The sequence below is a fragment of the Aquarana catesbeiana genome, linkage group LG09, assembly GCF_042186555.1.
Source record: "Aquarana catesbeiana isolate 2022-GZ linkage group LG09, ASM4218655v1, whole genome shotgun sequence".
NCBI lineage: Eukaryota > Metazoa > Chordata > Amphibia > Anura > Ranidae > Aquarana > Aquarana catesbeiana.
The window spans coordinates 269,015,468-269,031,563 of NC_133332.1; the positions used below are offsets into that span (position 1 = coordinate 269,015,468).

The window sequence follows — 16,096 nt, forward strand, 5'->3', positions numbered from 1 at the left end:
CACCATGAGAGATAGTCTCCTCCTCTTCCTCTAGGAAACACTGCGCCAGCCCATAAATTCTTACTTCCCCCTGCCAGACCTCAGTTTATTCCAAGATTACCTCCGGCCAGCTGGGGAGACACAAGAACACAATAATAACATACTATCCCATATCATGCTGCGTTCTGGTCTTTTATAAGACACCCCAAAGTTTCGGGTGGGTAACTAGGGCTGTCCTGAAAGACTACTGGAAAAGACGTTACCGGTACGTAACTTAAATTTTCCCCTTTCGTCTTTCAGGACAGCCACCATGAGAGGATGAACGAGCACTTACCAGTTAGGGTGGGACTACAGCTTGCAATACCTTTCGCCCAAAGACTTGCTCACTAGCCGACACTAGGTCCACTCTGTAGTGCTTTACGAAAGTTGAGTAGCTGGACCATGTTGCAGCCCTGCATATTTGCTCTGGCGTTGCTCCAGCCTTCTCTGCCTGAGAAGCTGCCATAGCTCTGGTAGAGTGTGCCTTTATACCCATTGGGATTTCTTTCCCTGCTAATGTATAGGCCTGACAAATGGTTGTTCTGAGCCATCTGGCAATAGTGCGTCTAGACGCTTTGCATCCCTTTCTGGTCCCAGAAAACAAAACAAATAAAGAGTCTGTCTTTCTAAACGTTTTGGTCAGATCTAGGTACTGAAGGATACATCTCCTTACATCCAAAGAATTAAATTTTAATTCCCTTTCCCCTGAGGGGTTGGGACAAAATGAAGGTAACACTACCTCCTGACTTCTGTGGAATCCAGAAGCCACCTTAGGCAAAAATGCCGGATCAGTCTTGAAGATGATCCGATCTGGGAAAATAACGAAAAAAGGAGGTCTGACAGATAAGGCCTCAATCTCACAGACTCCCCTGGCAGTTGTCACCGCTACTAAAAAAACTGTTTTTAACGTAAGATTTTTCAGAAGACACCCTTCTAACGGTTCGAAGGGGGTTCCCCCGTCAGGCTCTGTAAAACTAAAGATAGGTCCCACTTGGGATAGGGAGGGCCTTGAACCGGTCTCTGCCTAGACAGAGCATTAAAGAATCTGACCACCCAAGGGTTGGTGGCCAGATGTTTTTCTAAATAAGCACTCAGTGCTGACACCTGCCCTTTAAGGGTACTAATGGATAAACCCCTATCTGCCCCGCACTGAAGAAATTCCAACACAGCTGTGGGACTGTGTACCGCAAAAGAGCCTTCTACACACCATTCATTGAAACGTACCCAGACCTTCTTATAGATCTGGCGTGTTTCCTTCTTCCTGCTGTCGAGGAGGGTGGAGATCAATTTCTCAGAAAACCCCTTCGATCTTAATATACCCTCCTCAGTAGCCAGGCCGCTAACTGCCATTGGTGTACCTGTGGACAGAGGACTGGGCCCTGTGAGAGGAGGTCCTCTCGAGGTGGCAGGAATAAGGGAGGTTCGACCGCTAGCTGCTTGAGTACTGAGAACCAAGCCCTCTTTGGCCAATGTGGTGCTACTAGAATCCATCTGGAACTTCCTGAGAACTGCCGGCAATAACGCCGGGGGCGGGAAGGCATAGCAGATTCTGAAATGCCAGTTCTGGATCAATGCGTCGACCCCCCGTGCTCCCTCTCTGTTTAGGGAGAAAAAACGCGAACAGATCTACTTCTGGAGGACCCCATTTCTCTGAAATGAGATTGAAAACCTCCTGGTTGAGGATCCAATCACCCTCTCTCAGCTTGGTTCGGCTGAGAAAGTCTGCTATCACATTCTTTTCTCCTCTCAGGAAGACTGCAGAGAGTGAGAGTGTGGGTCTCGGCCCAGTTCAGAATGTCTGATGCTAAGGCCAAAATGACTCCGCTTCTCGTGCCGCCCTGTTTGTTTACATAGGCCACGGCGGACGAGTTGTCCGACCGCACCTGAACATGGTGGCCCTGTAGCTCCTTTTTGAAAAACCTGAGTGCTAGCCCGATTGCCCTCAGCTCCTTCCAATTGGACGACCTTCTTAGTTCGTCGTCCTCCCAGGTGCCCTGTGCTAAAAGGGAACCCAGATGCGTCCCCCATCCTTTGCCGCTTGCGTCTGTGGTTACCACCTGAGAAACTGGGATGAACCACAGACGACCCTGCGACAAGTTTGAGACCTTCCTCCACCACCAGAGGGATCTCTTTACTTGGTGCAGAACCTGTACCAAGGTGTCCAGATCTTTCTGACTGTGATCCCACACCCTTAGGACAAAGGACTGTAAGGGACGAAAGTGCAGACCTGCCCACTGCACTGCTGGGAGGGTAGCGGTTAATAGTCCCAGGGCCGACATCAGAACTCTTATGGAGACCTGATTGCTGCACTGGAGAGCGGCCACTGCCCTGTCCAGTTTTAGTACTTTTTCTGCTGGAAGAAACACTCTCAGTAGTGTTGAGTCCAACAGATAGCCTAAGTACGTGATGCGTTGTGAGGGAATCAAACTGGATTTCTCCAAGTTCAGTAGCCACCCTAGACCTGTAAGGACCTTCTTTGTTAGTTCTAGATCTTTGACTAACTGTACTGGGCACGCTGCAAATAGGAGCAGGTCGTCCAGATATGCTATCACTGATATTCCCTGGAGCCAAAGAAAGGCCATAACTTCCGCCAAAACCTTGGTGAAGATGCGGGGCGAGGAGGATAGCCCGAATGGCAGCGCCTGAAACTGTAGATGTACCGTTGTTCCACCTACGTCTACTGCTAGCCGAAGAAACCTCTGAGAAGCTTCTGCTATAGGGACTTGTAGATACGCGTCCCTTAGGTCCAGCGACACCATAAAGCAGTTGTGGGGTAGCAGGGCTCTGACTGTGAAAATTGTCTCCATACGGAATCTTCTGTATGTCACCAACTTGTTCAGGGGTTTTGAATTCAGAATCAGTCTGAATTTCCCTGTGGGTTTTTTCACTACGAAGATGTGTGAATAGAAACCATCTCCCTCCTCTGTTTTTGGTACTCTGAGAACCACATTTTGATCTTCCAGATCCTTTAGTGCTCCCAACAGAGCCTCGGCCTTTGCCGTGCACCTGGGTAGGTGCGTGACAAGGAATCTCCGCGGGGGAGGATCTGTGAAGTCGAGACGGTACCCCCTTCTTATAAACCCTAGGATAAAGTGATTGGGGGATATTGCCTCCCACTGTGGAAGGAAGGCCCCCAGTCTTCCCCCCATTGTGGTTGGGGAGTCCTTGGCCTTTACGGGGCTGGTCAGGAGGGCGAAAAATCGCCCCTCCTCTGCGCTTGCCTTTTTGACCACAAGATCTCTTTTGCCCTTCCAGCTTTGGAGCTTCTTTACGTTTTTGCGGACGAAACCCCTTCTTTGTTTGTGCAGGGGTTTTCCGCTTAACTGGGAAGGATTTTTTCCTGTCTGCTGTGCGGTCCAAGACGGTCTCTAAACCAGGGCCGAAGAGAAGGTCTCCTGTTAAAGGTATCCCGCACAACTTGACCTTAGAGGCGCTATCGCCTGGCCAAGTTTTTAGCCAGAGGGCTCTCCTGGCAGAATTGGCCAGAGCCGCTCATCTGGCCGACATACGGACTGATTCTGCCGAGGCATCAGCTATGTAGGCGATACCCTGCAGAATCGTAGTGAAGGAAGATAGAATGGTTTATTTTGCTGTTCCAGCTTCAATAAGCTCTTGGATCTGGGAAAGCCAGTGCTCCAGGTTGCGAGCCACAACTGTGACAGCCAACTCAGGTTTTAAATTGCCAATTGTTGAGTCCCAAGTCTTTTTGAGGAGAGAATCTATTCTCTTATCCATGACATCCACCAAGGCCCCCCATGTCCTCAAACGCCAGGTCTGTGTGTCTGGAAACCTGGGAGAAGGCCGCATCTAACTTTTTATTTTTATTCCAGATAGATGCAGGATCCTCCGAGAACGGAAATCTCCTCTTTAGAGATCTAGAAAAAAAGGGCTTCCTTTCAGGGTCTTGCCACTCCTTTTTAATAGTTTCAACCAGTACCTCATGCACTGGAAAAACTTTTTTCTTTTGTTCCCCCAAGCCCTTGTACATTTGGTCATGAAGAGTCAGGGGTTTCTTGTCCTCCTGAATACCGAGGGTTGTATAAATAGCCCCTAAGAGGTCCTCTACCTCTTCCAGGGATAATTTATATCTGGAGGATTTTCGGGACTCCCCGTCCTGGTCCTCCCCCTCTGAACCATCCTGGGAATCAGAAGAGGAACTGTCTGGCTGTCTTTTTTCCACTCCGGAAGGGCCTGGAGCTTCTTCTGCCCTAACTGAAGTTGCAGGTTGGGCAGGAGCAGAGCCCTGAGCCTGAGGCGGGGTTGTGTCCTGGGGAACTGGATTAACGGGAGGCTGAAACCTTTCAAATAAGGCTTTAAATGAAGAAAAGGTGGACGAGAGCTCCTTTACCGTGGCTGCTAGTCCTGACTCCTGCTCAGAGTCCCTCTCTTTAACAAGGGAGTCTATGCACTCCCTACACAAGACTTTTGTCCATGATTCCCCTAATGTGTCCCTGCAAGAGGCACATCTCTTCTTAGAGCTATGTGTAGACTTAGACTTCTCTATAGCTTTCTGAAATAAATTTTTTTTAAACTAGGACACAACCCTGGGAGTGCATTAGACCCTCCTTAATATGTGGGGATCTGAGCCTCCCTCCCCCTGACCACCCAGGGTGTGTCTGCCCCCCCATGACAGGAACTATACATGGAGGGACAATCCCAGATAAAAAGTGCCCTTCCCCAGGGCGCTCTTACCTTAGGAAGGCTGGAGGTAGTGTCCGTTGGCTGAGCATCTGCTTCTGACATGACTGCAGGTGGTTGCTACTACCGAATTCCACGCTGCCTGTGCGCGTCCCAGACTCGTCTCCAGCCTGTGCCTGGCTTCCCTATCAGCTCCACGACCCGGAACCGGAAGTCGGGGGTCAAAGGCAAGCATTTGCCCTTCCGCCGGAAATGACGTCGCCCGTCGTCCGGCCCGCCTCTTTTTAGTTCCAAAACGAATGGCCTGTACAGTGTACAGGGAAGGGCGAACGCCTGCTTGCTGCGGCCCTGTAGCCACGATAGGGATCCCCCGCAACCTGAAGCCGCGCTCGGCTAGGATGGGGTGGCAAGTGAAAGAGGGGTAAATACCCCCTTGCTCCTAGGAAGCCCCTGCTCCCATTTACCGGATCAAAAATCACAAACATCGGCCACAGTCGCCCTGACTGAGTGGCCTGGCTCCTTGCATAGTGTCTCCCCACCGGAGGAAACACTAATACTGAGGTCTGGCAGGGGGAAGTAAGATTTTATGGGCTGGCGCAGTGTTTCCTAGAGGAAGAGGAGGAGACCATCTCTCATGGTGGCTGTCCTGAAAGACGAAAGGGGAAAGTACAGTGAGACCTCAGCTTGCGAGTAACGCGGTATATGAGCGTTTCACAAGACGAGCTATATATTTTTTTTTTTAAATCCCAACTTGATTTGTGAGCGCTGGTGCCTGTAGTGTATGTATTGCCGTATATGGCCAAAGGTCCGGGGGTGCTGGAGAACTCGAAGACACTCCCAGGTGGGTGGGGAGGGCGTAACGTGCGCCGGAGCACCCAAAAGTGTCAACGGTTCCAGAATGTCACCAAGCATTACCAGTACCCCCACACCTCTGGCCACATACAGTACTGCATACACCAGCAGTGGTTATGGAATGAATCATCTGAGTTTCCATTATTTCTTATGGGGAAACTCGCTTTGATATGAGTGCTTTGGATTACAATCATGCTACTGGAACAAATTATGCTTGTAATCCAAGGTATTAATGTACTTTTATTCTGAGAGGGGGTTTCCAGCGCCTCTAAAAAGTATGGCATATTGTTCACAGCAATCAAATTAGTCAGCTTTTACTGGAAGCAATTTTCCTGTAGTTTTACGAGTAAATGCTGGAGAACAGTGTTAAGAATTGTTGCAGATCAACATTTAGGCTCTGTTCACACAAGTGCAATTTCAGATGCAACTTGAGTCGCACAACAATGTAAATCACTGTTTTTAAATGTTGCCTATTCACATCAATGCAACTCAACATGGGGCAATTTTGGAAAAGATTCCTGTACTACATTGTTCCCAGCATGATTTTGGCCCATAGAATATGCAAATTAATTAAAAGTAGCATCCAAGTTGCACTGAAAGTCGGATCGAAATCAGATTGCAGCCGTGTGAACCTAGCCTTAATCCTAAGATTAAACCCAAAAACAAAAAATGTAATACATTGCAGCTTACAGATTCTTAGATGTGGTGATTGCATTCATATTTTTTTCTGTTGTCCTTTATTTTCTGGTGTTTTGGCCAGCAAGGCTGTTATTGTTCCTCTTCCTTTAAACAAACCAAAAAAGTGTCCCTAAGAGCAGGGGTCTCCATCCCCCGGGCCGCGGCCCACTACCGGGCCGCAGCCTGTTTACAAGTGGGCCGCAAAGTCTCCACAATCTGCGGCGGTGGCGGGCGAGCAGAGAGATCACCGCACTTCCGCCCACACAGCCCCGCCGCCACACTGTTGGGGGTGAAGCAGGCGAGCAGAGAGATGACATCATCTCCCACCGCCCGCATCACCGCTGTTCCGCCCACACAGCACTGTTGGAGGTGAAGCGGGGGAGCAAAGAGATGACATCATCTTTCACCGTCCGCCCCGCATCACCACTGTTCTCTCTCACGTGGAACCCACCACTCAACTGCACTGCCTCTGTCCTTAGTGACAATTTGCGTCTAGGAGGCAGGAGACAGTGGCATGTGCAATCTGCATCTGGTGGCAAGTGACTGTGGCAATCTGCATCTGGTGGCATGTGGCAACCTGCATCTGGTGGCATGTGGCAAATGACTGTGGTAATCTGCATCTGGCGGCATGTGGCAAGTGACTGTGGCAATCTGCATCTGGCGGCATGTGACAATCTGCATCTGGTGGCAGGCGATGTGGCAAGTGACAATCTGATGATAGGCACCGTGGCATCTGGTGGCAGATTCTGCATTATGGTGAGTTGAACTATTTCATTTTATATTACAATATAATAAAAATAATGTGCTTCAATCATCCTGACACCATATTATCCATGGTGTTGTGATGATTGAAGTGCTAACACCAGCCTTTTTCTGACAAATTGACCGCAAAAAAACGCATCGTCACCCAGACCAGAACACCCCCCCGGGCCTTGGCACAATTTTCATCCACAATGCCGGTCCCAAAAAGGTTGGGGGACCACTGCCTTAGAGGATTCATACAAACCATTTACCACTGGCATGGATGCTTACAATTTATTCATGTATGTAATCTTTATTCCAAAAAGAAGTGAAGACACCCGAAGCCAGTAAGTGTGTTACTGGGCGGATTATCAGGTGAATATAAAGCCATTACATCTAAAAAGGGCTGGTAAGCCTTAAAGAGGAGGGCCCATCAAAAAAAAAAAAATAAAAAATATAAGTCAGCAGCTACAAATACTGCAGCTGCTGACTTTTAAATTGGACACTTACCTGTCCCAGGGTCCAGCGATGCGGGGGATCGAAGCCCCGCTCGTCTCCCCCTCCGTTCAGCGGCGCCTGCATTGCAACTGTGGGCGCCGGGCTGCGGCGCCGCGCGCCGTGATTGGCCGCTCAGTCACCTGGGACCTGTAATGGGTCCCAGATGATTGACAGGAGGGAGGGAGCAGAGCCGAGCCCTTCCTGTGCTGGGGGGGGAAGTGATGTCACCAGCCCAGGCACTGGAAGAGGCAGACTACGAGGGACCCCCTAGCAACAGGCATTTAGAGGTAAGTAAAAAAAAAAAATTTTTTTTTAGGGTGGAACACCACTTTAATACAATATAATAGAATACATTTTTATTTTTTTTTTATTTAATACTGCCTAATAAGCATAAGGTATAACAATTATAATAAAACAGGCACCAAATGCATCTGAGCCCAAGTATTTAAGAAATCACAAACTAGATTAATTTCCCATATTTAGTAAATAATAAATCACATAAAAGCCACTTATGGAGGCCATACATGGGTTGAATTCTGAACAAATGTTCTTTTAAAAATCAGAAATTTTGTGCAGTTTTGATCTGATGGTGTCACCACTGATTATCGAAATTGGACCAACAAAGAATTTTCTTGGCCGGGAATTTTCTTTTCTTTCATTAAATTTTCTTTTCATGCGCATTTGTTTTTCGATTAAATTTCTCACACAGCTCTCCCATCATGGATTAAAAAAAATCATTTGTTTTTCAAAAAATTTCCAACATGCCCATTCCCACAAAATCAATAGCCACATGAAAATCGGCCGTTGCTGCGGCCCACTAATGGTGTAAAATTCAAACGAAAATTCTTTCAGAATTCGACCCATGTTTGGCCGGCCTTAGAGAGCCTGATTAGCCCAAGGCACAAAGCAGGTGAGTGGAGGAAAGCAAATTAAGCAGAATTGGAAGCCTGCTACAGACAGACATTCATGGAAGTATAAAAGCACATTAGTGATGCGACAAAAAAAAACAAAGCACACACAAATAATTTGCACAAAACAATTTTGAAATAAAGTATACTTACTATGATTTGCTGCTGTTAAGAAACAGAAAGCACAATCAGGAAAAACATGAAGCCAAACCTGTGTAGGCTGAACTAGATTATGCCTCAAAGGCATGCATGTTTCAATGTGTAAACCACAGTTTAAAGAGGGGCAGTTTAGGATAGTTCTATGGTACACCATCAGCCATTTCACAAAATAGATTTAATTAGTGCACGCACATATACCATCTATGCAGTAAGATTATGGTTAGGTTACATAGCTAGTCAGGTTAAAAAAAAAAAAAAAAAAACACAAGTCCATCTAGTTAAACCAAAAATATAAAAAACAAAAATACAATCCCATTTACACAATCCTCCACCCACAGATTATCCAGAGGAAGGCGAAAAACCCCAGCAAAGCATGCTCCAATTTGCTACAGCAGGGGAAAAAAATTCCTTCCCTTCCCCTAAATATGAACCACAAAAAAGAATGAATGAATATTATAGGTATTGACCAATAACAATAAAGAAGAATACACACAAAACCAATTAATCAGTGAAAGTCCAAGGTGTATATAAAAATAAACCAAAAAAAAACCCAATTTATAATATAGTGTAAGGTAGAACTCTTCTACTGTGAATTCAATCACAAAATCCGCTAAACAAATATATATAAAAGTTGAAGTGACGATTCCTCCACCGCAACCAAAATGTGAACACCACATAAAATGCGCGCTTACCATATGGCAAGCTCCCTGCTGATGGTGGCTTGCATGTGGATTTTGTGAACATAAGTGGAATTTTGAACTAAAGTGGAGAGTTAATAACCAGGAGTTGAAAACAGGAGTTAAGACAGGAGTCTTCTAACCTGTAAATAACATCTTAAAAACTTACTTTAAGTAATTGTATTGTAACTGGGAAATGAGTGCTAGCAGGGTTGAAGGTTTTGCTCAGTGCACAGTGTGCCACATGTATGCAAAATTGGTGCAACCACTCCAGGATGGATACCGCTGTGACAGATGTGAGCAGGTTGCCCTTCTGGAAGCTCGCATTAGAGATCTGGAGGAGCAAGTTCAACACTGGGCAAAAAGGACAACCCTGAAAGGGGTCCTCTGCTCACTGAGCAGGTGGACAGTAGGGTTGATGTGGAGGGTGGAGGGGAAAGTCAGGATTATCAGATAGGAAGATGGATTAATGTAGTTAGAGGGAGTGGAAGGGGCTCGCAGAAAAGGAAGGCCAGTCCTGTATTTGTGCATCAAAACAAATTTGCCAAGTTGGGTGAAGATGTGGAGGTGGTAAAACACAGAGGTGGCAGCCCTAGATGTCACTGCTACCCCCAACAGCCAGGAGAGCAGCCCATCTAGTAGAGGTGGTGTGGGGAGTGCAGGTAGGCCTAGACAGTTGGTGGTAATAGGGGATTCTATAATTAGAAAGACTGATAGAATAATTTGTCGCCAGGATCGCCTCAACCGAATGGTTTGCTGTCTCCCTGGTGCTAGGGTTCGGCATGTGGCGGACCGGGTGGATAAATTACTGGGAGGGGCTGGGCATGACCCAGCTGTCTTGGTCCACGATGGAACCAATGACAGTATACATGGAAGGTGGAGGCTCCTTAAGAATCAATTTAAAGAACTAGGCTGCAAGTTGAAGAGAAGGACCTCCAAGGTGATATTCTTTTAAATATTGCCTGTGCCATGCGCAACACAGGAAAGGCAAGGGGTGATTAGAGAGCTGAATGCATGGCTAAAGACCTGGTGTAGGGAGGAGGGATTTGGGTTTCTAGAGCACTGAGCTGACTTTTCATTGGGGTGCAAACTATATGCTAAAGACGGTTTGCACTTGAATGGAGGGGGTCTTCTGTGCTGGGGGAGAGGTTTATGGGAAGGCTGGAAGAGTATTTAAACTAGGATTGAGGGGGGAGGGTGAACTAGAATTACATAGGACAGACATGTCAGTTAGGGGTCAGACACTAATGGAGGATGGAATGGGGATAGATGGGGGGAGGGTTATGGCAGGTGACAAGAAAGTTCCCATGTTGCAAACAGCCATTGGAAACTATAATGCCATTTTTACTACTAAAAATGATATGAAAAACACCAGAGCAAAATGTAATAATGCATTAAAGTGTTTGTTCACCAATGCCAGAAGTCTGCCAAGCAAAATAGGTGAGTTGGAAGCTCTGGTGCATGAGGAGAGCTATGATGTAATCGGTATTGCTGAAACTTGGCTTCAGTCCTCACATGACTGGGCTATTAATATTCCTGGCTATGCACTCTTTCGGAGAGACAGGGTAAAAAGGAAAGGTGGCGGGGTCTGTCTCTATGTGAGAAGTGATCTCAAAGCAAGTGTGAAAGAGGACCTGGTTGATGGAGAGTGTGATAAGTCTGAAGCATTATGGGCGGAACTGCATATAGATGTGCGTAGTTCATAGTTAATCATTGGAGTTTGTTATAGACCACCCAATGTTAACGAGGAGGTGGAGACTCAGCTCCTTGCACAGATGGAAAGGGCTGCAAGGGCTGGGACGGTAATAATGGGGGCTTTTAACTACCCAGAAATTGATTGGAGTAATAGCACTGCTGGGACAGTTAAAGGGCAAAATTTATAAACCTATTACAGGACAATTTTATGGTACAGTTTATTGAGGCCCCAACTAGGAATGAAGCTCTGTTGGACCTGGTAATCTCAAACCATGCAGAGCGTATTACTAATGTTCAGATAAAAGAACACCTGGGTAGCAGTGATCATAACATGATTTCATTTGATGTTAGCTGTAAACAAGAAATACATAAGGGAAAGATAAAAACACTTAACTTCAAGAGAGCAAATTTTCCAAGGATGAGGGCTGCTCTCCAGGATTTAGACTGGGCGGGAATATTGGCATCGATAAACACAGAACAGAAATGGGAATTCTTCAAAAAAACAGTTTGGGACCTCACTGCAAAGTATATTCCCATGGGCAAAAAGTTGAAAAGGCTAAAAATAAAACCAATGTGGCTCACGGTCAAAGTTAAAAAAGCTATAAACAATAAGAAAAGAGCTTTTAAAAAATATAAAAATGAAGGAACACTAGTGTTGTTTAAATGTTACAAAGAATTTAACAGAATATGAGAGATAGAAGGCAAATTTATTAAATACTTTCTTCAGCTCTGTGTATACAAAACAGCATGGGGGAGCTCATGTCCATAATGGGGGTGATATTGACACAGCCCTGAAAGATCCACAATGGCTCAAAAGTGATATGGTCCAGAAATATTTAGACAGAATAAAGGTGGATAAAGCACCTGGACCTGATGGCATCCACCCAGGGATCCTAAAAGAATTGAGCTCTGTAATTTCAAAGCCATTGTATCTAATTTTTAGAGACTCATTAACCACTTCAATACCAGGCACTTAGACACCTTCCCGCCCAGACCAATTTTCAGCTTTCAGCGCTGTCGCAATTTGAATGACAATTGCGCGGTCATGCTACACTGTACCCAAACAATTTTTTTATCATTGTGTTCCCACAAATAGAGCTTTCTTTTGGTGGCATTTGATCACCTCTGCGGTTTTTATTTTTTGCGCAACAAATAAAAAAAGACCGAAAATTTTGAAAAAAAACAAGTTTTTCTTTGTTTCTGTTAAAAATTTTTGGAAATAAATATGTTTTCTTCTTCAATGACGGGCACTACGGCGGCACTGATGGGCAATGATGAGGTGGCACTGACAGGCACTGATGAGCACTGATAGGCAGCCCTGATAGGTGGCACTGGTATGCGGCACCGATGGGCACTCATAGGCGGCAGTAATGGGAATTTGTAGGTGGCATTGATGGGTACTTATGGGTGGCACTGATGGGTGGCACGGATGGGCACTGATTGGGCACATTTGTGGGCACTGATTGGCACAGATTGGGCATTGACTGGGCACATGTGGATGACCATGGGGTACATACCTGGCCATCCACATGTTGCCCCTGTCCCTGGTGGTCCAGTGTGGTGATCTGAGGGGGGGCTGTGCTAATAAACAATCAGCACAGACCCCCCCGTCAGGAGAGCCGGTTGGCTCTCCTCTACTCGCGTCTGTCAGACGCGAGTGAGGAAAAGCTGATCAACGGCTCTTCCTATTGACATAGTGAACAGCTGTGATTGGACACGGCTGATCACGTGGTAAAGAGCCTCCGCCGGAGGCTCTTTACCAAGATCAGTGTAGCAGTGTGTCAGACTGACACACCGATCCACCGATCGCCACAATGCGCGCCCCCGCGGGCGTGCAGCGGCATGTTGTCCTGCTGGACGTCATATGACGCCCAGTCAGGATAACTGAACCACCGCCCGGCCGTCATCTGCTATGGAAAGTGGTTAATAACGGGAATAGTACCACTGGATTGGTGCAGGGAGAACGTGGTGCCCATATTTAAAAAGAGACCAAAGTCTTTGCCAAGTAACTATAGACCTGTTAGTTTAACTTATATAGTCGGGAAGATACTGGAGCGTTTAATAAAAGACCACATAGACGAGTTCTTGCTGCAAAAAAAAACATTTTAAGCAACATACAGCATGGATTCATGAAAGACAGAAGTTGTCAGACAAACCTGATTTCTTTTTATGAAGAGGTAAGCAAAACCTTGGACAGAGGGGTGGCTGTGGACGTGGTATACTTGGCATACCTGGATTTTGCGAAAGCATTCGATACAGTTCCGCACACACGGCTCATGTGTAAGGTAAAGTCTACAGGCTTGGAAATATCAGTTTGTAAATGGATAGAAAACTGGCTAAAAGACAGAATTCAGAGAGTAGTGGTTAATGATTCTTACTCTGAATGGTCTAAGGTTATCAGTGGTGTACCCCAAGGTTCAGTGCTGGGACCCTTACTTTTTAATACCTTTATAAAGGATATTGGGTCTGGGATCAAAAGTAACATTTCTGTCTTTGCAGATGACACCAAGCTATGCAGTGGAATAACGTCCTTACAGGATGTCTCCAATTTACAAGCCGACCTCAATGCACTGTCTAATTGGGCGACTATGTGGCAGATGAGGTTTAATGTTGAGAAATGTAAAGTTATGCACTTGGGGGCTAAGAATATGCATGCATCATACATGCCAGGGGAAGTACAACTGGGGGAATCCGTAGTGGAGAAGGATATGGGGGTTTTGTTAGATCAGAAGCTCAATAGCAATAGAGATCATTTTGCCCCTGTTCAAATCATTAGTAAGACATCATCTGCAATATCCAGTTCAGTTTTGGGAACCAGTACTCAAAAAGGATAAATCGGGGAACTGGAAAAAGTGCAGAGAAGGGCAACCAAACTGATAAGAGGCATGGAGGAGCACAGCTATGAGGAAAGATTAGAGGAACTGAATTTATTCACTCTTAAGAAGAGGAGAATAAGGGGGATATGATCAACATGTTCAAATATATAAGGGGACCATATAGTAAGCTTGGTGTTGAGTTATTCTCTTTACGGTCAACACAGAGGACACAGGGGCACTCTTTACGTCTAGAGGAAGAGAGATTTCATCTCCAAATACGGAAAGGTTTCTTCACAGTAAGAGCTGAAAATGTGGAATAGACTCCCGCCAGAGGTGGTTCTGGCCAGCTCGGTAGATTGCTTTAAGAAAGGCCTGGATACTTTCCTAAATGTACATAATATAATTGGGTACTAACATTTATAGGTAAAGCTGATCCAGGGAAAGTCCGATTGCCTCTTGGGGGATCACGGAGGAATTTTTTCCCCTGCTGTAGCAAATAGGAGCATGCTCTGCTGGGGTTTTTTGCCTTCCTCTGGATCAACTGTGGGTGTAGAATTGGGTATATTGGATTGTACGATATTTTTTATTTTATTTATTTATTTATTTTTATAGGTAAACTGGATGGACTTGTGTCTTTTTTCAACCTGACTAACTATGTAACTATGTAGATAAGCTTGTGACCAAATACCTGGTCAGGGCCTTTATCCAGACATATGAACCAGTGCCTCCAAATGATCCAAGGAATGTGGCCAGCAAAATGGTATGGATCCCCCGATCAGGAAGGTTCCCACAAGATGGTCAGATGTTGCCCGGAATGAAAAAGGAATTCACCACAGCATAATTCCGATAAGACATCATTTATTAAAGTAATAAAGGTTACACTTACAATGTGAAAGTTTAAAAATAGCAAAGTAGCCGGCCGGCTGTGCAAAACGCCCGTCCGCTTAGACACCTGCACGCGATGACGTAAGCTCCTCCCGACGTACATTTCGTCAAATAGTGATGTCGTCAGGGGCACGGGCGATGCACTGACGCAACGCGTTAAAAACAAAGCCAAATAGGACCAAGCCTCAATGCGAGTCAGACCAGAACATCAAGCACAATGCATGGAGAACCAGCATGACGTCAAGTCCGCCATGCAAACAATTGGCAAAAAGATGTTAAATTAAAAATAGCATAAAGTAAATTAAAAAAGGAGAAAATATTGAGATATTAAGAAAAAAAAAAAAATGTCCAGACATATACCTGCAAGCAACGTTAGTCCCCACAGATGCCACACTGCAGCAATCTGGCTCAGAACTGTGGGCGTGATGGAGTAACATCCAGGACAACAAAAAGATATACATTTAAAATAAATGGGATAAAGATGTAAGTGGACGTGTAACCAACATCCCTCCCAAGCAAAAAATATATATATAAAAAGTAAAATAGATGAGGATATTTCACACATATCCATTATAAAATCAATTGGCCAATCACGTATATAATGTAAAAGACCCCATTAGAGTAAATCTAAAAAAACCTTGTAAACTGGGACATAAGACTCCAAGGGATCTTGGTAAATTAAAAAAAAAAAAAATCTAGCCAGAAAAAACTGACAAAGACTATCAAGCTAATGGTGTTATCTATAAAGGCATTTGTGTCTACATCCGCATTTAAACCACATAGGATGTAACATCTGATTCTGTGGACCCAAGACATTTCCAGCCTGAAAATGCTCCTGATCAGGGAACTCCCTCTCCATTGTGGGCGATATTTATCAATCCCCATGAATACAGTCTTAGAGGGGTCTTTATCATGGACTAAAGAGTAATGTTTAGAGACGGAATGCTTAAGAAAGCCATTTTTAATATTTGTAATATGCTAATTCAATCTGATGGAGAGGGGTCGTTTTGTCCTGCCCATATACTGCAGCCCACAAGGGCACTGGAGCAGGTATACGACCCCCTCCGTCGAGCATGTAATAAAAAGGTTCAATCTCGTGCTCTTGTGTGCTGAATGAGGTAAACTTTTGGGTACGTCTTCGTGTGCACCCATTAATAGAGCACACACACGACACCGTCTACATTGATAGAAGCCAGTAATGTTATCAAAGAAACCTTTTTTAATGGCAAGGGGATCCAAGACACTTGGAGCCAGCCTTTCCCTTAATGAAGGGGCACCCCTATAGATGACCTGCGGCCTATACGGTAGAACTGAGCCTAACAATGGGTCATTCCCCAGAAGGTGCCAATGTTTCATTATCAAATTCTTAATATTTTTGTGCTGTACAGAATACGTTGTGATAAACGGGACGAGAAGTATTGTTCTCACGTGGCGGTCTCTCTGTCAATAGATCATTCCTATCCAAGGATTTGATTTCCTCCAAGGTATTCTTTAAATGATAGAGTAACCCTTATCTACAAACCTCTTCATT

General features: G+C 45.4%; 1 protein-coding gene across 3 annotated transcripts in view; it reads right to left on the minus strand.

Moving 5' to 3' along the window:
• Positions 1-16,096, minus strand: part of IDH3G (isocitrate dehydrogenase (NAD(+)) 3 non-catalytic subunit gamma) — a 224,709-nt gene that overhangs the window by 179,467 nt on the left and 29,146 nt on the right. For 2 of the 3 annotated variants that reach the window (XM_073600339.1, XM_073600337.1), the window contains exon 3: positions 8,487-8,498. The exons of the other annotated variant lie outside the window; for it this stretch is intronic. In XM_073600339.1, the coding sequence (XP_073456440.1) occupies positions 8,487-8,498 (12 nt within the window). The remainder of the gene's footprint in view (positions 1-8,486; positions 8,499-16,096) is intronic. 3 annotated transcript variants of the gene reach the window in all.